This window comes from Prinia subflava, chromosome 15 (assembly GCF_021018805.1).
Source record: "Prinia subflava isolate CZ2003 ecotype Zambia chromosome 15, Cam_Psub_1.2, whole genome shotgun sequence".
Classification (NCBI taxonomy): Eukaryota; Metazoa; Chordata; class Aves; order Passeriformes; family Cisticolidae; genus Prinia; species Prinia subflava.
In genome coordinates, this window is record NC_086261.1 from 16,104,172 (window position 1) to 16,126,317 (window position 22,146).

Below are 22,146 nucleotides of genomic sequence, written 5' to 3' on the forward strand. Positions count from 1 at the left end.
TGTCCCCAAATCTCATTTTGCTCCCAATCCTTGTCCCACTCTCAGGTTTCAACCCGTCCCCAGATCTGGTCATGTCCCCAAATCTTATCCCATCTCCAAATCCCATCGTATCCCCCAGCCTTGTCCCGTCCCTGGATCTCCTCCTGTCCCCAAATCCCTGACTCGTCCCCAAATCCCTGTCCCCAAACTTTCTCCTGTCCCCAAATCCCCAAATCCGCCCCGTGTCCCAAGGGAAGCTCCCGCTGCCTCCGCTCCCCACCGCGGCCATCGATGTCCCTGTCACCCCCGGGGGACACCAGCGGAGCGGTGCCATCCCCGCTGTCCCCTCTGGTGACACCACGGGGACATCCCCGCTGCCACCACAGGTGACAAACCCGAGTGGTGCCATCCCTGGTGCCACCAAGGGTGACAAACCCGAGCGGTGGCACCCCCGCTGTCACCACAGGTGACACCACGGGGACACCTCCACTGTCCCCTCAGGTGACGAATCCCAGCGGTGCCATCCCCGCTGTCCCCTCGGGTGACACCTCGGGGACAGTTCCCGGCGGGATGGGAGCTCCGGGATCCCCCCGCGGTCCCGGCCCGGCTCTGGCGACACTGGCGGCTCCCGGAGAGGTGGCGTTGTCGCCAGAGCGGGGATGGGGACAGGAAGGAGGAGCGCGGGCGCTTCCTGGTGGCTCCGTCATGTGACAAAGGCGCAGGAGCGGCTCCGATCCCGACTCCCGGCCCGGTGAGCGGATCCCGTTCCCAGGAACGCCCCGGGGATGTGGGATTTGGGATCCGGGCGATTCCAGCCCCAGAAGCGGCTGGGGAAAGGATTTGTCCCCAGAATCCCCGCCCCGCCGCGGCCTTGTGGCGGTGCCACCCCCGCCGTGTCGCCGGGTGGGAGGGGAGGGCCATTCCTGCCGCGGGAATAGGGCCGGGATTGGGGTGGGAACGGGGCCGGGAATGTCCCCCCGGGCTGGGGCTGGCACTGGGGACAGCCCAGAGCGGGCCCGGCACGGCTGGGCGGGCTCGGCCACGGAACCGCCCCACGGATCTGGCAGCGCCTTCTCGGGGCCGCAGCCCCATCCCGGTACCGGGACTCCCCCACCCCTGCATCCCCAGCCCGGTCCCACATCCCGGTCCCACATCCCTGACCCACATCCCCAACCCTGCATCCCCACCCCAGTCCCACATCCCGGTCCCATATCCCAGTCCCATATCCCTCTCCCACATCCCTCTCCCACATCCCCATCCCAGTGCCACATCCTGGTCCCAGTACCAACATCCCCATCCCTGTCCCGCATCCCCATCCCTGTCCTACATCCCCATCCCGATCCCGCATCCCCCGGTCCCCGCACCCCTGGATTCCCCCGGCACCCTCTCACAGCTCCCAGTCTCACTCCCTTCCCTCCCTCCCCTCCCGTCCGTCCGTCCGTCCGTCCCTTCGCCGCCGTCCCGCCCCTCCGCAGCTCCTCCTCCGCCGCTCCCGTCGCAGGCCGCCCGCAGCCGCGCCCATGCCCGAGAGCCCCGCCGAGCCCCCGCCGGCCGCGCCAGGTACCGGGGGACACCGGGGATACCGGGGACACGGGGGACACCGCCCAGCCCCGAGGGACCGCGGGCCGTCCGTGCCCGGGGACAGGCAATCAAACCGCTGCGGGGTGCGGAGGGGGCGTGCGGGGTTTGGGGATCCCCCAAATATTTATTTTGGGGTGGGGGGCGGGATTTGTCCGCGCTGCCGAGCTGGGGAGGCCCGGGGGTGAGGAGGGCGAGGGGGACAACTCTGGGGACAGCTTTGGGACAGGGCTGGTGCTGGGGATAGCGCTGCCGGGGAGGATTTGGGGTCCCTGCCGCGAGGGTTTTGGGGTCTCTGCCGGGGAGGATTTGGGGTCCCTGCCGAGGGGGTTTTGGGGTCGTGCCAGATGGGTTTTGGGGTCGCTGCCAGGGTGTTCCCGCGTTTCCCTGTGCCGGGGCAGGAAGGGGCGGTGGCGGCACCCAAACCCATTTGGTTTCGTTTCCACCTCGGCGCCGGCGCTTTGGAAATCTCGAATTCCAGGAAGGCGAAAAGAGCTCGGGGAGGGCGGGGAGGAACCTGAGCGGGATTCCTGGGGCCGAGCCGGGACTTCCATCCCGCGGCAGAATTCCCCTCCGCACCCCCACAGGTGGAGACGGAACCACGGACGGACCCGCGGACGGAACCGAGGCCCGGCCGGAGCCGGGCCCCGCCGCGGGCACCCCGCCGCCGCCCTCCCGGGAGGAAGAGGAGGATGAGGATGAGGATTTCCATTTCCTGCTGTGCGAGGGCTGCGGGCAGGACTCTGCGCACCCGCGGCTGCTGCGCTGCCTGCACACGCTGTGCCCCGCCTGCCTGAGCGACACCAAGCAGTGCCCGCTGTGCCAGGCGGCCGCGGGCGCGCCGGCCGTGGACAACCTGCTCTTCTGCAACCTGCGCAGCCGCCTGCAGGTGTGGAGGCAGATCCGGAGCCCCCGCGGGCCCGGCTGCAGCCGCTGCCGCGCCGAGGCGGCGCTGGTGTGGTGCTCGGACTGCGAGGAGTTCTTCTGCGGAGGCTGCTTCGAGGAGCACCAGTGGTGGCACAAGAAGAAGGAGCACCGGTTCCGCAGGGTGGAGGAGCTGCGGGCGGGCTCCGTGCGGCAGTTCCTGGAGGACACCAAGGCCTCCTGCAGCCTCTTCTGCTCCAGCGCCAGCCACCCCGGGGAGAGCCGCGTGTGCAGGTGGGAGCGCCGCACCACAGCGCCCGCTTGGCCCCAGGCATGGCCTGTCCACAAAGGTCACACTGTCCCCACACATGGCCTGTCCCCAAATCTCACACTGTCCCCAGATCTCACTGTCCCCAAACCTCTCACTGTCCCCAAATCTCACACTGTCCACAAATCTCACACTGTCCCCAGACCTGTCCTGTCCCCAAACCTCACACTGTCCCCAGATCTCACACTGTCCCCAAATCCCCAAATCTCACACTGTCCCGAAATCTTGTCCTGTCCCCAAATCTCGTCCTGTCCCCAAACCTCACACTGTCCCCAAATACCACACTGTCCCTGAACCTCGTCCTGTTCCCAAACCTTATCCTGTCCCCAAACCTCGTCCTGTCCCTAAAACTCATCCTGTCCCCAAATCTCATCCTGCCCCCAAACCTGTCCTGTCCCCAAATCTCACACTGTCCCCAGATCTCATCCCGTCTCCAAACCTCACACTGTCCCCAAACCTCATCCTGTCCCCAAACCTGTCCTCTCCCCAAATCTCACACGGTCCCCAAACCTCACACTGTCCCCAGACATGGCCTGTCCCCAAATGTCACGCTGTCCCCAAATCTCACACTGCCCCCAATCTCACACTGTCCCCAAATCTTGTCATGTCCCCAAACCTCATCCTGTTCCCAAATCTCATTCTCTCCCCAAACCTTGTTTTGTCCCCAAATCTCACAGCCCTCAAACTCACCCTGTCCCCAGATCTCCCCCATCCTCAAAATTCATCCTGTCCCCAAATCCTGCCCTGCTCCAGGGTATTTGGGGATGATGCTCCAGCCTGGAATGGATGAGCCCAAACTTCGTCCTGTACCCAAATTTGACCCTGCCCCCAAATCTCCCCCATCTCCAAATCTCCTCCTGTCCCGAAATCACATCCTGTCCCCAAATCTCACCCTGTCCCCAAATCTTCTCCGTCCCCCAAACCTCTGCCAAGCGCTGCCAAAGGGATTTTGTCAGCTGTGTCTGGGGAGTGACAGCAGCGACTGCACGGAGACCCCAGGGCAGCACCAGAGATCCCTGTCCATGAGTGACCTCTGTCCATGAGTGACCCCTGTCCATCCCTGACCCCTGTCCATCCCTGACCCTGTCCATGAGTGACCCCTGTCCATCCCTGACCCTGTCCATGAGTGACCCCTGTCCATGAGTGACCCCTGTCCATCCCTGACCCCTGTCCATCCCTGACCCTGTCCATGAGTGACCCCTGTCCATCCCTGACCCCTGTCCATGAGTGACCCCTGTCCATGAATGACCCCTGTCCATGAGTGACCCCCTGTCCATCCATCCCTGTCCCCTGTCCATGAGTGACCCCTGTCACTCCTGCCCCTTCCCGGAGCCCATTCCATTACCCCTGCCGCAGTTTCAGGTCTCCCCCCTCCTCCCTGGTGTGTCTCACTCTCCCCAGTGTCTGATTTTCCCGGTGTCCCTCACTCCCCCGGTGTCTCTGACTCTCCCTGGTGTCTCTCACTCTCCCCGGTGTCCCTCACTCCCCCCCGGTGTCTCTGACTCTCCCCGGTGTCTCTCACTCCCCCGATGTCTCTCACTCTCCCCAGTGTCTCTCACTCTCCCCGGTGTCTCTGACTCCCCCGGTGTCTCTCACTCTCCCCGGTGTCTCTCACTCCGCCGGTGTCTCTGTCTCCCCCCGGTGTCTCTCACTCCCCCGGTGTCTCTGTCTCCCCACCGTGTCTCTCACTCCCCCGGTGTCCCTCACTCCCCCCGGTGTCTCTGACCCCCGTGTCCCCCCGCAGCATTTACTGTCCCCGCTGCGAGCGGGCTCTCTGCTGCCCGTGCGCGCTGCTGGACACGGCCCACGCTCCGTTCCGTGACCTGCGCGCCGAGAGCCAGCGGCGGCGGGACGAGCTGCGCTCGCTGCGCCGGGACCTGCGGCGGCTCCGCGGCTCCTTCGAGGCGGCGCTGGCGCGGCTGCGGGGCGAGGCGGCGCGGCGGGACGAGCAGCGGCAGCGACTGCGGGAGCGCGTCCGCGCCAGCGCCGAGCGCCTGCTGGAGCTGGTGCGCGGCGAGGCCGAGGAGCTGCAGGCGCTGCTGGAGGCGCGGCCGGAGCGCGGCCCCGCCGGGCTGGCCGAGGAGCTGCGCGGCGCCGAGGGCGCGCTGCTGCGGCTGGAGGCGGCCGAGCGGCTGGTGGAGCGGCTGGGGCGCTACGGCGGCGAGCAGGAGCTGATGGACATGCAGCCCTTCGTGCGCGCCGCGCTGCTGGAGCTGCGCCGCCTGCGCCCGCCGGAGCCGCCGCGCCTGCCCGAGCCCGCGCACTTCGCGCAGTGCCGGGCGCGGCTGCGGGCGCTGGTGGAGCGCGTCACCGGCAGGGAGGGTCAGTGCGGGAACGGGGACGGGGTGGGGAGTGGGGTGAGGGGTATGGGATAGGGGATATGGGATAGGGGATAGGGGATATGGGATAGGGGATAGGGGATATGGGGTATGGTATATGGAATAGGGGATAGGGGATAGGGGATATGGGGTATGGGATATGGGATAGGGGATAGGGAATAGGGGATATGGGGTATGGGATATGGGATATGGGATATGGGGCATGGGGTATGGGATATGGGGTATGGGGTATGGGATATGGGATATGGGATATGGGATATGGGGTATGGGGTATGGGATAGGGGATAGGGGATAGGGGATAGGGGATAGGGGATAGGGGATATGGGATAGGGGATAGGGGAGAGGGGATAGGGGATAGGGGGTATGGGATTGGGGATAGGGGAGAGGGGAGAGGGGAGAGGGGATAGGGGATATGGGATAGGGGATATGGGATATGGGGTATGGGGTATGGGGTATGGGATATGGGATAGGGGATATGGGGTATGGTATACGGGATATGGGCTGTGAGATATGGGATAGGGGGTATGGGGTATGGGATAGGGGATAGGGGATAGGGGATAGGGGATAGGGGGTATGGGATAGGGAATAGGGGATAGGGGATAGGGGGTATGGGATAGGGGATATGGGATAGGGGATATGGGGTATGGGATATGGGCTGTGGGATATGGGGGTTGGGGTATGGGATATGGGATATGGGGTATGGGGTATGAGGTATGAGGTATGGGGTATGGGGTATGAGGTATGGGGTATAGGGTATGGGATATGGAATATGAGATATGGGGTATGGGATATGGGATATGGGGTGTGCAGTGTTGGGGGTCTGGGCTGTGGGATGTGGGGTATTGGGATATGGGGTTTGGGGTGTGCAGTGTGCAGTGTGGGGTATTGGGATATGGAGTGTGGGGTGTGGGGTATGGGGTGTGGGGTACAGGGAGTGGGGTATTGGGATATGGGGTGTGCAGTGTGGGGTCTGGGGAGTGGGCTGGGGAGTGTGGGGTGACAGGAGTGGGATATTGGGATACAGGATATGGGATATGTGGTATGGGCTGTGGGGTACAGGGTGTGGAGTGTGGGATATGGGGTACAGGGAGTGGGGTATTGGGGGGTGGGGTATGGGATATGGGATATGGGGTGTACAGTGTGGGGTGTGGGGTATTGGGTATTGGGATATGGAGTGTGGGGGTTGGGGTACGGAGAGTGGGGTGTGGGGTATTGGGATATGGGATATGGGATTGATGGGATGGGGTGGGCTGGGATGGGATCCATGGGATGGAGGTTGAGATCCATGGGATCCATGGGATGGGACGGGACCTTGGGGCTCAGCTGGCTGCAGCAGGGGCAGCGCTGGAGCAGCAGGGGCTGGGCATGGTCCTGGCTGGGCTTGGACACTTTGGATGGTGGGACAGCCAGAACATCTACTCTCCTTCTCCTTCCTCCTTCTCCTTCTCCTTCTCCTTCTCCTTCTCCTTCTCCTTCTCCTTCTCCTTCTCCTTCTCCTCCTCCTTCTCCTTCTCCTTCTCCTTCTCCTTCTCCTTCCTCCTCTTCCCCTTCCTCCAGTGGAGCCGGGATTTGCTCCGTTGTTTTTTGGGGCCCCTTTCGGGTGTCCCCATGATCCCGCAGGCTCTGGGAATTCTCATTCCCGCCTTTCCGGAGCCTCCCAATGCCCCTGGGCCATCCCAATCCGGAGGGAAGGGGATTGCAGCTGCCGGGCGGGATTTTCCCGGCTCCAGAGGCTCTGGCTCGGGATCTCATCCCAGTTTTGTCCATTCCAGATGTCCCCGAGGTCGAGGTGGCCCTGGAGAACAACCTGGTGAGACATCAGGGTGCTCCCACCCCATCCCAAACCCGGACCTTGCCCTCCCCATCCTGGTATTCCCGATTTTTCCTCACCCACGGCTTCCCACATCCCACTAGGAGCTGTCCTGCCCCATCCTGCTGCTCCATCCCTCCTTTTCCACAGGGAATTCCATGACCGCGGCCCCAACCAAGGGAGCAGCTCCCACCCCCACCCCAAATCCCCTGTGCCTCAGTTTCCCCATTCCGAGGGTGTCCGTACTAACTCCATGCACTTCCTGCAGGAAGAGGATCAGTTCCATCCCAAAATCCAGAGCGTCTCCCACGGCCTGGAGGAGATCCACGTGGACCAGGTGGGGCTGATCCCATCCAGGTGGGATCTGGTGGGAATTCCCACCCCAATCCCAACCCCAATCCCGCTTTTCCAGCCTGTCCCGCTGCCCCGCTGCAAGCGACCGCTCCCCTGCATGGAGAGGGGCAGCCAGATGTCCCCCAAGATCCTGAAGCTGGAATGTGAGCAGGAGGCGGGCCCCAGCCGGCCCGGATCCCGCTGGGAATTCTGCACGGAGCCCGGCCCCTCCGCGCCACGGCAGGACCGCGCTGGGGACACAGGTGGGGACCGGGAATGTCACCGGCCTTGGGGTCCCCTTCCTCCCCATCCCGTGGGATCTTCCCGGGGCTTTCTGTGCCCCCATCAGTGGGAGCCTTGGCCAAGGATGTGGGATCCATGGGATGAGGGATCCATGGGGTGAGGGATCCATGGAATGTGGGATGCATGGGATGAAAGATCCATGGGGTGAAGGATCCAGAGAATTCAGGATCTATGGGGTGAGGGATCCATGGGGTGAGGGATCTGTGCCATGGGATGAAGGATGCATGGGATGAGGGATCCATGGGATGAAGGATCTATGAAATTCAGGATCCATGGGGTGAGGGATCCGTGGGTTTCAGGATCCATGGGATGAAGAATCCATGGAATTCACAGTCCATGGAATTCAGGATCCATGGGATTCAGGATCCATGGGGTGAAGGATCCGTGGAATTCATTATCCATGGAACTCAGGATCTATGGATCTCAGGATCCATGGGGTGAAGGAACCATGGATCTCAGGATCCATGGAGTGAGGGATCCATGGGATTCAGGATCCATGGGGTGAAAGATCCATGGAACTCAGGATCCATGCAATTCAGGATCCGTGGAGTCACCGCCATTCCAGGGGTTGCCCCCAAGCTCTGGTTGGTTCCAAACTCGGGAGCGTTGATCCCGTGGGATTTTGGGATTTCCCCTTGCAGAGGGCGGCAGCATCATCATCTGCAGCTCAGACGACAGTGACGAGGACACCGTGGTGGTGACAGTGACACCAGAGCCGCCGCCCTGCTGATGGCTCATCCCGGAATTCCTGCCCTCCCGTTCCCAGATTTCCGCTCGGGGCCTGCTCTTCTTGGCCATTCCCACATTTATTCCAGACTGAGCTCCTGGTGCTCCAAACCCTGCCTGGATCTGCTGGGATCTCCCCTCGGAGGATTCCTGGGAATGATGTTCTCAAATCCCGTCCGGGTTCATCCCAAAGTAAAATTTGGGATGGGATCTGGGATCTGTTCCCAAGCCTGCCCAAAGGTGGGGGAGATGGTCCCAAGGGTGGGATCTCCCTTCAGCACCTGGAGCAGGGAATTCCTTAGGATTGGGATTGGGATCGGTTTTCCAGTGTAATGAGGGATTAAAATCCCGGGTTTTTTATGCCTCCCCTCAATAAAGCCATTCTGGGATAAAATTCCAGCCCTGCTGCCACTTCCTTGGTTCTTCCCATCATCCTGCTTTTCCCAGTCCACCCCAAACAGAGGGAAAACTGGGAATTATGGGGTAAAACCTGTCCCACTCCCTGCTCCTGGGGTTTTAGGGATGGGAGAAATCCCTGAGGGAGATTTCCCGGGGATCAAATTCCCACATTCCATGGGTGGAGGGGCCTGTTGCAGCCACATTCCCACAAATCTGGGGCTGCCAGGAAAGAGGGAAATGGAAATTCCATTTCCACACCAGGAAAACGGTGTGGGATTGTCCTGAGGGAAAACAGAGAATGAATTCAGGGCTCTGCTTTTATCCCGGATCCCACTTTTGGGACACCTCCAGCTCCAGGAATGTTTTCCATGGATTAAATTCCTGGGATTTGAGTGTTCCTGGCTGGATTCAGAGCGTGGCTTTTATCCCAGATCCTGGTTGTTTGTTTTTTGTTGTTTGTTTGGGGTTTTTTTGAGGGGGGGGAACACCCTTTGCTCTCAGAATGTTTTCCATGGATTAATTCCCATTCCTTGCTCCCAAGCCACCAGTGGGGATTCGGATCCCTTCTCCCGCCTGTTCCAGGTTTTTGGGATCATGGGGAATTCCCCCAGCCCCATTTGCTCCATGGGATGAGCAGAAAACAGCAAAATTCCCTGGATTTGTGCATTCCTCAATCTTGGCTGTATTCGGGATTCCTGGATCCCATTTTGGGACACCCCGGGCTCCAGGAATATTTTCCATGGATTAAATTCCCATTCCTCGCTCCCAGGGCTGTTCCCATCCAGCCCCAAGTCACCAGCAGGGATTGGGATCCCTTCTCCTGCCTTTTCCAGGATTCTGGGGACATGGGGACACCAGCCCTGTCCCCATCCTTTCCCTTGGGATTCCCAGCTGGAGCTGAGAATCCCGGAATCCCTCAGCCCCAAGGGTGTCCCCAAAAGTGACATTTTCCAGGGAATGTGGGGACACGGAGAGACCCCAAAATCCCCAGCCCAACCCCTTTTCCCAGGAGATTCTGGAGGTGGTGGCAACAAGGGTCCCCACAGAGGTGGCACTGCTGTCCCCACGGGGGTGACACTGCTGTCCCCACGGCGGTGGCACTGCTGTCCCAATGGAGGTGGCACTGCTGTCCCCACGGAGGTGACACTGCTGTCCCCACGGCGGTGGCACTGCTGTCCCCATGGAGGTGGCACTGCTGTCCCCACGGAGGTGACACTGCTGTCCCCACGAGGTCCCTCCGGTGACAGTCGCAGGCGCGCGCGGTGTCTCCGAGCGGGGCTGGCTGTGACAGGGCAGTGCCACCACCAGGTGTCCCCTTCGCACAGCGGCGCGCGGGCTGGCGCTGCTCTGGTGGCACCGGGGACACTGGAGACAGTGACAGTGTGACACTGGGGACACTGGGGACAGGGACACTGGTGACGCTGGCAGTGTGACACCGACACTGTGACCCTGTGACATGGCAATACTGACACTGTCACACTGACATGGTGACACTGACATTTGTCACACCCAGACCCCCCAAAGCATCCAGGGCCTTATTCCCAACCCAGCACCGATCCCAAAGGATCCAGGGCGTTATTCCCAGTCCAGCACCGATCCCAAAGGATCCAGGGCGTTATTCCCAGACTCCCTGTGCTGTGGGATTGGGATCAGCTCTTCCCTGCCCCTTTCCCTGCCCCAAAGCTCATCCATCCCCAAAAGAGGGGCTGGCAGGGGGGCAGAACAGCTCCCAAAACCCCAAATCCTGGGAAAGGGGGTCTAAGTATTCCTCAAGAATGCCACTGTCCCAAATTTCCCTTCCGTGCCAGGAAAATCCCATTTCCGGGAGGAGCAGGAGCCTCTCCGGGGGTTTTCAGGGCCGTGCCTGGCTCTGCTGGAATGATATTGATGATCCCGATGGGAGGTGATCAATAATTCCCAGCCCCATCCATCAATTCCTAAACCAACACTTGGAAAAGGGATGGGAGCGGGAGAGGGGGAGCATGGGCTGGGAAAAGAATGGGATCAACCCGGTCTGGAGATGGAAATGGATCTGTGCCCCCATGGAGCCATGGAGCCATCCATGGATCCATCCATTCATCGATCCATCCATCCGTCCCTCCATCCGTCCCTCCATCCGACCCTCCATCCATCCCTCCATCCATCCCTCCATCCCTCCATCCATCCCTCCATCCATCCCTCCATCCATCCCTCCATCCCTCCATCCATCCCTCCATCCCTCCATCCATCCATCCATCCATCCATCCATGGATGTTTCCATTCCTGGGCTGGCTCTCCCCCATCCCAGCTGGCATTTTCTTAGATCCCACAAAAACAATCCCCAAATTCCCCTGGAAAGGAGGCAGGGGGAGCATCTGTGTAGGACTGGGGGAAAGTAGGAAAAGGGAGACTCATCCCAAGGGAATGTCCCCAGAGCTGCCTCAGTTTCCAAGATCCATTCCCGCTCCATCCCCGCTCCATCCCCGCTCCATCCCCGCTCCATTCCCGCTCCATTCCCGCTCCATTCCCGCTCCATTCCCTGCTCCATCCCCGCTCCATCCCCGCTCCCTCCCCTGCTCCCTCCCCGCTCCCTCCCCGCTCCATCCCCGCTCCATTCCCGCTCCATTCCCGCTCCATTCCCGCTCCATTCCCGCTCCATTCCCGCTCCATTCCCGCTCCCTCCCAGCTCCCTCCCCGCTCTATCCCCGCTCCATCCCCGCTCCCTCCCAGCTCCATTCCCGCTCCATTCCCGCCTCCCGGTGCCTTTAATTCCCGTTTCCCGGCTCAGGCCCGGCCCCTCCGGTGACACAGCAGCGCCGGCGCGGGGCCGGGCGCAGCGCGGGGAGGCTGCGGCCGGAGCGGGGCCGGGCCGGGCCCTCCGCCGCTCATGGCCCTGCCCGGGGCCCGCTCCGCCCGCCCGGAGCCCGGGGAGAGCCCGGCCCTGAGCCCGCAGCGCCGCTGGTGCGTCCGGGGGCACCGGGGAGGGAAAAGGGGCACTGGGGGGACCGGGGGGGACCGAGGATGGGGGACCGGGGAGAGGGAAAGGGGCACGGGGGACCGGGGATAAAGGACCGGGGATGGGGGACCGGGGAGAGGGAAAGGGGCACGGGGGACCGGGGATAAAGGACCGGGGATAAAGGACCGGGGATGGGGGACCGGGGAGAGGCTCCGCCCGCCCGGAGCACGGGGACAGCCCGCCCCTGCCGAGCCCGCAGAGCCGCCGGTGCGTCCCGGGGGTCCCGGAGAGGGGGCGCGGGGAGAGGGGACGAGGGAATGCGGGAATGAGGGTTCGGGAACCGGGGATGGAGGATGCGGGGAGCGGGAGCCGGGAATGGAGGAACCGGGGATGGAGGAGTCAGGAATAAGGGATGCAGGAACCGGGGATGGAGGAACCGGGGATGGAGGATTCAGGAATAAGGGATGCAGGAACCGGGGATGGAGGATGCGGGAAGCGGGAACCGGGAATGGAGGAACCGGGATTGGAGGATCCGGGCTCCGGAGATACAGGATGCGGGGATAGGGAGTGAAGGCTCCGAGGATGGAGGATGAGAGCGGCGGGGACAGACGGAGGAGCAGGAATGGAGAATCCGGGGAGCGGGAATGGAGGATCCGGGGAGAGTGGCGGGGCTGGAGGATTCAGGAAGAAGGAATGGAGGATTCGGGAATGGAGAATGCGGGAAGCAGGGATGGAGGATTCGGAGAGCGGGGCTGAAAGCTGCAGATACCGACACCCTCCATCCCCGGAGGACTCGGGGAACGGGGCTGAGGGGTGGCGGTACCGGGAATGGGAGATGCCGGTACCGGGGCCGGGAGATCTCGGTACCAGGGCTGAGGGATGCCGGTACAGGGGCTGAGGGGGAGCGGTAACGGGGATGGAGGATGCCGGTACCGGGGCCGGGAGATCTCGGTACCGGGGCCGGGAGATCTCGGTACCGGGGCTGAGGGATGCCGGTACCGGGGCTGAGGGATGCCGGTACGGGGGCTGAGGGATGCCGGTACTGGGCTAGGAGATCTCGGTACCGGGGCTGGGAGATCTCGGTACCGGGGCTGGGAGATCTCGGTATCAGGACTGGGAGATCTCGGTACCGGGGCTGGGAGATCTCGGTACCAGGACTGGGAGATCTCGGTACCGGGGCTGGGAGATCTCGGTACCAGGACTGGGAGATCTCGGTACCGGGGCTGGGAGATCTCGGTACCAGGACTGGGAGATCTCGGTACCGGGGCTGGGAGATCTCGGTACCGGGGCTGGGAGATCTCGGTACCAGGGCTGGGAGATCTCGGTACCAGGACTGGGAGATCTCGGTACCGGGGCTGGGAGATCTCGGTACCAGGGCTGGGAGATCTCGGTACCGGGGCTGGGAGATGTCCGTACCGGCGAGGGAAACGCGGCCCTACCGAGCCCTCCCTCCCCGCCCCGAACCGGCGCCCCCCGCCCCGCCCCGCTCCCCCCGCGCCGTTCCCGGTTCCCGGGGGGGCATTCGGGGGCACGGCGCGTTCTCCCCCCGCCGCGGCCGGGGCGGAGCCGGAGCTCTCCGGGGGGAGGATGACGGCGGGAAGGCTCCGGGAGGGGCCCCGGGGCCGCCGCCACCCCCCCGCCCGGCTGTCACCGCCGCCGAGGTGTCACCGCCGGTAACGTGTGTCCCCCCCGCCACAGCGAGCGCAGCGGAGCGGCCCCGGCCCCCGCGGAAAAGCCCTGAGGGAGGCGGGAGCCGGCGGCGAGGAGGAGGAGGAGGAGGAGGGGGAGGAAGCGAGGGAAGGAGCCGGGGGAAAACAGGACAGAGAAGAGCTCGGAGCGGAGCCCGGGAGCGGCCGGAGCGCGCCGGTGAGTGCAGAGCTGTCCCCGTGTCCCTCCGCCTGTCCCCGCGTGTGTCCCCCGGGGCGTCCCCGCGTGTGTCCCCCGGGGTGTCCCCGCGTGTGTCCCCCTGTCCCTCCAGCTGTCCTTCTGTCCCCGTGTGTGTCCCCCTGTCCCTCGGGCTGTCCCTCTGTCCCCCTGTCCCTCCGGCTGTCCATCCCCGGGAGGTTGAGGGAGGCCACAGGGGGGTGACAGCGACATTCCCAGGCCCCATCCTGCCCCCCTCAATTTGGGGCCGGGGCCCTTCCCAAGGCTTTTCGGGGCCCTTTCCCATCTCCCTGCCCTTGTCCCTCTGTCCCCGCAGGAGGGGACCCCCGGAGAGCCGCGCCGAGCGCCCGCAGCCAACGCCGGACCTGCCACCCCTCCTTGGGGACACCGAGCCGCGCCGTCCCCTTCCCGCTGGAATTCCGCTTCCCGGCAAATCCCAGCCTCTCCTCCTCCTCCTCCTCTTCCTCCTCCTCCTCCCGCTGCTGCTGCTGCTGGCGGTGCCACCGCAGGGCCCGGCCGTGTCCCCCGCATGGTGCGCCGCGATCGCCGCGGGCCGCGCTAAGATGGTGAGAGCTGCCCGCGCCGGGCCGGGCGGGGAGCGCGATGGACACGGGCCCGGCGATCCCGGCCGCGTAGGGAACGATGGACTCGCGGAGCCGCCGGGATGCGCAGCGCACGGAGCGGCCCGGCAGCGGCACCGGCAGCACCGGCACCGGAACCGGTACCGGCCCTAGCGAGGGCGAGGGCGAGCGGGAGCGCATCCGCGGCCGCATGAGGATGGTGATCGGGCAGCTGGAGGGCATCCTGCGGGAGCTCAAGGAGGTGGCCAAGGAGCTCCGCGAGGTACGAGAGTCCCGGGAGAGCGGGGAAAGGGAAAGGGACAATCCCGGGTTTGCCCTTTCCCGGCTCGGGGTGGGGCAGCGGTGGCGGCACCGGGGGGATCTGGATGAGCTGGATTCCCCCCCTAAAAAGGAGGGAATTTGGGCGCGATTTGTGAAATCCCGAGGCAGGAAAACCCCGGGATTATGTCGGGAGGGCCTTGTCCCGGTTTTCCCCATCCCTATCTCAGGATGGGGTGGCAGTGGCAGTTCCAGGGGGATCTGGATGAGCCGGATTTTCCCCAAAAAAAGGAGGGAATTTGGGCGCAATTTATGAAATCCTGAGGGAGGAAAACTGCCGGGATAATGTTGATCCCAAAAGAGACGGTGCTGTCCCGGTTTTCCCCGTTCCCGGCTCAGGATGGGGTGACAGTGGCAGCTCCGGGGGGATCTGGATGAGCCGGATTTTCCCCCAAAAAAAGGAGGAGATTTGGGTGTGATTTGCAAAATCCCAAGGCAGGGAAACCCCCTGGGAAAATGTTGGGAGGGTCCTGTCCCAATTTTCCGCATTCCCGGGCTGGGATGGGGTGGCAGAGGTGCCAAAAAATCAGGAGGAAATCTCAAAATCCCTGGTTTGCAAAATCCCGAGGCGGGAAAATCCCGGGATAATGTTGATCCCAATTTTCCCCATTCCTGGCTCGAATGGGGCAGCAGTGGCAGCACCAGGGGGAATCTGGATGAGCCAGATTTTTTAAAAAAAAGGATCAAATTTGGATGTGATTTGCAAAATCCCGAGGTGGGAAAACTCCTGGGATGCCACTGCTCCCAAAAGGAAGGGGGGGCCTGTCCCAGTTTTCCCAATTCCCAAGGTGGGACGGGGCAGCGGAGCCAGCTCAGCACCCCAGCCCCAGGAGGGATCTCCTCGAGCTGGATTTTCACCCCAAAAAAGGAGGAAATTGGGGATGGTTTGCAAAATCCACCTCAAGCCGGGGTTTGCTCCCTCAGTGCCCAGCCCCAGGAGGGACCTGGCTGACGGGAAGTTGGATTTTCCCCCCAAAAAAGCTAAATTTGGCCTGGTTTGCAAAATAATTCTTGACTTCAGGGTTTGTCCTCTCCATCCCCAGCCCCAGGAGGGACCTGGCTGAGCTGGATTTTCCAAAAAAAAGAGAGGAAAATAGGCAATCCCAATTTCTCCTTCTTTTTTGAGGCCAATTTTCTGCTTTATTGATCCAAATTTCCCCCTTTTATTGATCTCAATTTCCCTGTTTCTCTATCCCAATTACCTCCTTTTTTTGAGCCCAGTTTCCCTTTTTATTAATCTCAATTTCCTCCTTTTTTGATCCAAATTTTTCCCTTTTACTGACACAAATTTCCCCCTTTTTCTATCCCAAATTTTCCCCTTTTTTTTGCCAAATTTCCCCCTTTTTCAAGTCCAATTTTCCCCTTTTTATTGATCCATTTTTTTCCCTTTTTTGAGCCAGCCTTCCCCTTTATTGATCCCAATTTTCCCCTTTTATTGATCACACTTTTCCTCCTTTTTTGATCCCAATTCTCCCCTTTTTTGACCCAAATTTACCCCATTTTTAAACCAAATTCTCCTCTTTATTGTTCTAAGTTTTCACCTTTTTGTAGTTCCAAAATTTATCCAAACATCCCAAAATTCAGGTTCCTGACCCAAATCCCTCTGGTCCCACCAGGGTAACCCAGAATTCCAAAATCCAGAGCTCTGTTTTTTCCCAAAACCATGCGGAATTTGGGAATTTGTGGGATGGGTTTGGGTTGGGATCCCCTTGGGGCCACCAAAAATGTCCCGGACTTGTGACATTGGAGTGTCCCCATGGAGCCACCATGGAGCCTTTGGAATGTCCCTGGCTGGTTTAGGTGGGATCATGGGCTGGGGTCCCTCAGGGCCACCAAAGTGTCCTGGATTTGTGACATTGAGGTGTCCCCATTGAGCCACCATGGAATCTCTGGAATGTCCCCAGCAGGTGGCTCCAAGTTGAGGTGGGATCATGGATTGGGGTCCCTCAGGGCCACCAAAGTGTCCCGAACTTGTGACATTGAGGTGTCTCCTAATGGAGCTGCCATAGAGCCTTTGGAATGTCCATCCCTGTTGCCACCTCTGCTCAGGGCCACCAAAGTGTCCTGGATTTGTGACATTGGGGTGTCCCCATGGAGGATTCGGGATGTCCCTGGCTGGTGGCCCCGATCTGAGGTGGGATCATTGACTGAGGTCCCCTCAAGGCCACCAAAGTCCCGGCTCTGGTGGCACTGGGGTGTCCCCATGGAGCCACCATGGAATCTCTGGAATGTCCCTGGCTTGTGGCTCCAAGTTAAGGTGGGATCATGGATTGGGGTCCCTCAGGGCCACCAAAGTCTCCTGGCTCTGGTGACATTGGGGTGTCTCCATGGAGCCACCATGGAGGCTCTGGAATGTTCCTGGCTGGTTGAGGTGGGATCATGGATTGAGGTCCCCTCAGGGCCACCAAAGTCCCGGATTTGTGACACTGAGCTGTCCCCATGGAGGCTCTGGAATGTCCATCCCTGTTGCCACCTCTACTCAAGGCCACCAAAGTGTCCTGGATTTGTGACATTGGGGTGTCCCCTAATGGAGCCACCATGGAAACTCTGGAATGTCCCCAGCAGGTGGCTCCAAGTTGAGGTGGGACCATGGACTGAGGACCCCTCAGGGCCACCAAAGTGTCCTGGACATGTGACATCCCTCTTTTCCCGGTCTCCCTCCTCCCTTCCCATCCATGTGTCAGAATTATTCCCAGGTGTTCTGTGCTCGGGAAAATGATGATTAAAATCCTTGGATGGAAAAATCCCCAAATCTCCGTTCAAACCCCCCCAAAAATTCCCATGGGAAGGGCCCATCCCGTCTGGAATTGCTGGAATGGGATCAACGGGATCCCAGCACCCCAAGGGGTTCCCTCCCTCCTTTTTCCCTGGAAAAATCCTGCCCCGTGAGAATAAATTCCTTAATAATGCTGGGATTGACTGGGAATGCTTGGGAAGGTCCAGGGGTTGTTATCCCAAAAACAGCAGCTTTGGGAGAGGGTCAGGAATTATTTAGGAGCTGGGCTTTCCTGAACTTTGGGAATTTGTTTGGGGGATTTTGGGAGTGGGTTTGGGGGATTTTGGGAGTTGGGATTTGGGGGAATTTTGGGAGCTGGGTTTTGGGGATTTGTCTCTTTTTTCCAGGGATGGATGCCGGGAAAGAACTTTGAGATGATTTGGGAATAGGGCCAGGGAATTTTAGCTCCTGGACAGATCCAGGTCATATCCAGCCTGGAAAATCAGCTGGAAAATCCATCCCTGGAAGTGTCCCAGGCCAGCAGGGCTTTGGGGCTTGGAGCAACCTGGCACAGTGGGAATGGGGTGGGATCTAAGAATTCCAACCCAAACCAGTCCGGAATTCCATGGAAAAGCTTTGGATCCCAAAATGCCTGCCCAGAGGTGCTTGGGATGGGACCGGCAGCCGAGGGATTGTGGGACACACCCCAAAATCCCTGGGAGGACGAGGTGTTGGGCTCAGGATTGGGAAAAACATTTCATCCCTCTGGAATGCAGGGAGGAGACCCTCCCCAGCAGTGCCAGGCCTGGATCTCCCCATCCCAGGCCTGGATCCACTTCCCAAATCCCTGTGGGGATGGAGGGGCTGTCAGATCCCACCCTTGGATCCTGTCAGATCCCATCCTTTGATCCTGATATCCCATCCCTTGGATCCCGTCAGATCTCATCCCTTGGATCCCGTCAGATCCCTGCCCTTGGATCCCGTCAGATCTCATCCCTTGGATCCTGTTAGATCCCATCCTTTGATCCTGATATCCCATCCCTTGGATCCCATCAGATTCCTGCTCTTGGATCCCGTCAGATCTCATCCCTTTGACCCCAATATCTTAACTCTCCAATCCCATCAGATCTTATCCTTAGATCCCATCAGATCCCCCCGTTGGATCCTGTCAGATCCCACCCCTTGGATCCCAATGTCTCAACCCTCTGATCCCATCAGATCCCACCCTTGGATCCCATCGGATCCCACTCCTCCAATCCCAGCCCTAAATCCAGGATCTGGAGCCACCAATCCCAACCCCCAGCAGGGACCTTGGGCTTGGTCTGCAGCCAAAATCCCCCAAATCCCACAAAAACAAGGATGGGGCTCCAGCTGTCCCACATCTGCCTGAGCTGGGCAGGAACATTCCAGCTGGGATTTTATTGGGAAGCTTCTGGCTGGAACCAGGGTCTCATCCCTGGCTTGGAGGGGGGAAAATCCCCCACAACTCCCTGGGGGACAAATCCCCCCCAGTTCCCCGGGAATATCCCCAGGGATTCATCCTGAACATCCTCATGTGCTTCGAGGGGACAAATCCCCCCAATTCCCTCATCCCAAACCTCCTCCCCTGCCTGGTGGGGGATGAACCCTTCCCAGTTTCCTGGGAATTTCTCCCCTACAAGCAGGAAAATGGGTTTGGGATGAATCCCTGGGGATGTTCCCAGGGAACTGGGGGGATTTTTCCCCCTATAAACAGGGGAGGATATTCAGAATGAATCCCTGGGGATATTCCCAGGGAACTGGGGAGATTTTCTCCCTTCCAAGCTGGAAAAGCTCTGCCAGCCTCGGTGAGGGATGAAAAGGTGTGGGGGGGAGCAAATCCCAAATCCTTCTTTCCGTGTAAATCCCCCGCGGGAGCTGAGTGTCACCGAGGGATTTAACCCCCGGCTTAAAATAGGGAATGATCCTAAAAATAGCCCGGAGTGACACTAATCCTGGGATGGGGACAGCCGTGAGTGACACCAGTCCCAGGATGTGGCCAGGATTGGGATAGGGGCAGGATTGGGATGGGGACAGGATTGGAATGGGGCTGGGATTGGGATGGGGACACCTGTGAGTGACACCAGTCTGGGATGAGGACGGCCATGAGTGGCATCAATCCCAGGATGAGGACAGAACTGGGAATGGTGCCAGGATTGGGATGGGGATAGCCGTGAGTGGCACCAGTCCTGGAATCAGGCCAGGACTGGGATTGGGATTGGGATGCACTTCTTGCTGTCCCTACTCTATCCCAGTCCCTTCAGTGAGGCTGGGAAAGGACTGCGGGTGACAGGGACACGCTCGCCCTGTCCCAGCACTGAAATTCCTGGTCGGAAAAAAAAGGGGATCCCATCCCAGCAGCACCATTTGGTAATGAGGTATTCCCAAAGATTCCCAGCCTCCTTCCCAATTTTTCCTTGTCCCAGAAATGAAGAGGTCAGAAAATCCCTTTTAAAATTCTCTTTCTCAAGTTTAACTCTTTCTTTCCCAAAAAATAGAGAGAAATAAAAGGAAAAGGGATCTGAGAGGGAGAAATGGAGTTTTGCTGATTTCCAGGCTTCCCTGGCAGTATTCCCAACAAACTTCAAGGCCAGAGCATGAGGGGTGGAGAGATCCCACTTTCCCTGGAAGTTTTGGGGTGGGGAAAAAAATGCGGAAATCCAAAGGGGAGGAGTTGGGTCCATCCATCCATCCATCCATCCATCCATCCATCCATCCATCCATCCATCCATCCATCCATCCATCATCCATCCCTCCATCCATCCATGGATTCCATCCATCCCTCCATCCATCCATCCATCCATCCATCCCTCCATCCCTCCATCCCTCCATCCATCCCTCCATCCATCCATCCATCCATCCATCCATCCATCCATCCATCCATCCATCCATCCCTCCGTCCGTCCGTCCATCCATCCATCCATCCCTCCCTCCATCCATCCATCCATCCATCCATCCATCCATCCCGTGTCCATCCCTGTCTCCACAGGTCGTTTCCCAGATCGACCGCCTGACGTCGGACTTTGCTCTGGACCTGGAGCCGGACGCTTGGACTCCGGCCACGGCCAGCAGCACGTCCAGCAGTGACCGGGGCGGCGCCAGCCTCGAGCTGGGCCCGCTGGACTTCGCCGCCTCCGACGTCCTCTCGGACAGCTGGGAATTCTGCTCCTTCCTGGACGCCTCCACTCCCTCAGACCCCGGCGATTGTCCGGAGCCGCCGCGGCCGCCGCCGGCCCGGCTGATGAACGGGGGGGTCCCCTTGGCCAACGGCCCCCGCGGGGGCGGGGGGACCCCGGATTCCTCCAGCGAGGAATGCTTCGGGAGCGCCGCCGTTCCCAAAATCCCGGCGCAGCGGCCGGCGGGGACGCGGGAGCGCGTCCGCTTCAGCGACAAGGTGCTCTACCACGCCCTGTGCTGCGACGACGACGGCGACAACGATGCCGGCGCCGATGCTCCCGACGATCCCGCCAGGAAGGGGCCTCGGGAGCAGCTCCCGAGGAATCCGGGCACGATCCCGATCCGCAGGGCCACCAGGAACAGCAGCACCCAGACCGTGGCTGATAAGAGCACGCAGACGTTGCTGCCGTACATCCCGGCCAGGCAGAGAATTCCCAACAAAAACTGAGCCCAGATCCGGGTTTGGGAAGGGTTTTGGGGAAGGGGGAAAATCCCTGGAAAAGGGGCTGGAAAAGATCTATATATAAATATAAATATATATTTCAATAAATCCGTACTCCTCATAAACGCCGAGTGAGCAGGTGGCAGCGAATATCCCGATATCCCGGTGTCCCAATATCCCAACATCCTGACGGTTTTCCAGGCTCAGGGAATTTTAAATGCTTTGGTTTTTTAAGGACAGGGGGAGCTCAATAATTCATCCATCATGGAAAAATCCCGACCACAACACGGATGTGCCAGGAGGGCCCACCCAGCGCTTCCAGAGGGCGGGAATGAGGCATGGATTGGGATGTGGGAATGCTCGAGGGGCTGGCAGGGTCAGGGAGGGGGAATTTCCCTTCCCTGGGATGTGCTATCCCTGTTTGGTTTAGGAAAAATCAGTGGGATTGGACTTTTCTGGCTGAGGGGAGTTGGGATGGCACCAGGATGGCTCCAGGATATCCCTGGGATGGCATCGGAATGTCACTGGGATGTCACTGGAATGTCATTCCCAACTCCAAGTGGGACAACGAGGGAATCAGCAAAGCCCCCCAGGAACGAGGAGCCAGCCTTGGGAACTCCTTCCCCCTCAATTTCCAGGTTTTCCTCTGGAAATATTCCTGACCTTGAATCATCCACCTGAAAACGCCAGAAAATCCTGCTTTTCTTGAGCTCCCTAATCCCACTTTTCCACGTCTAAACACTGATTTTCTGGGAAAGAAATCAGGTCTGGCTCTGGAAAAGGAAGGCAGCTGGAGCTCCAAATCCACCCTGGGCGTTTTCCTCAGTTTTTCCAAGGTATCCAAGGGGGTCAGAGCAGCAGCTGCTCCCAGGACAATGTCCCGGTGTCCTTCCCACCGGCGCCTCTTCCCGCAGGGACAAGATCCAGGACATTCACATCCCGGAGCATTCCTGGCTCAAGGCTTTTCCAAGGTTTTTCTGAGCCAAAAAACTCCACCTCGGCTCCTGGTTGTCAGTCCAGGTCGGAGAAGCTGCATTCCCAAGCTTTTCCAGGCGTCATCCCAGAGCCGGGATCATGGGAGTGCGGAGTTCCACTCGATCCAACCCCAATCTGAGCAAGGAAAAGGAGCTTTCCCCAAATTGTGCTGGATCCGATGGATTTGGTATTTTTTGGGAATACTGGGGGGGCGGAGGGGGCATCATCCTGGGAATGTCCCACGCTCCATCCCAATGCCGTTAACCCTTTGGGTGCTGGGAGGGGCTTCCCGTGGCCGGTGCCTTGAAGGAGGGACCCAGGGAGCGCCAGCGACCCGGAGTGGGCAGAGGGGCGGTGGCAGGGGTGTGGCTGTGGGGGTGTGGCTGTGAGGGTGTGGCTGTGAGGGTGTGGCTGTGAGGGTGTGGCTATAATGGTGTTGCT

At 60.3% G+C, this 22,146-nt stretch overlaps 2 protein-coding genes across 3 annotated transcripts; both read left to right on the forward strand.

Annotated features, from left to right (window-relative positions):
• Positions 1-506: 506 nt before the first annotated feature.
• Positions 507-8,659, forward strand: PML (PML nuclear body scaffold). Of its 2 annotated transcripts, none has more exons than XM_063412149.1 (8): positions 507-730; positions 1,481-1,539; positions 2,145-2,715; positions 4,494-5,071; positions 6,861-6,898; positions 7,167-7,235; positions 7,311-7,494; positions 8,176-8,659. In XM_063412149.1, the coding sequence occupies exons 1-8, from the start codon at positions 639-641 to the stop codon at positions 8,262-8,264; spliced, it is 1,680 nt and encodes a 559-aa protein (XP_063268219.1). In that variant the 5' UTR covers positions 507-638; the 3' UTR covers positions 8,265-8,659. The 2 variants fall into 2 exon arrangements, with proteins under 2 accessions (XP_063268219.1, XP_063268220.1); XM_063412150.1 differs by having other exon boundaries at positions 582-730; positions 1,455-1,539.
• Positions 8,660-11,440: 2,781 nt separating this feature from the next.
• INSYN1 (inhibitory synaptic factor 1) lies at positions 11,441-20,811 on the forward strand. The gene is made up of 4 exons (XM_063412163.1): positions 11,441-11,599; positions 13,293-13,460; positions 13,795-14,321; positions 20,101-20,811. Exons 3-4 carry the CDS (start codon positions 14,121-14,123, stop codon positions 20,734-20,736), a joined length of 837 nt encoding a protein of 278 aa, XP_063268233.1. The 5' UTR covers positions 11,441-11,599; positions 13,293-13,460; positions 13,795-14,120; the 3' UTR covers positions 20,737-20,811.
• The last annotated feature ends 1,335 nt before the right edge of the window (positions 20,812-22,146 follow it).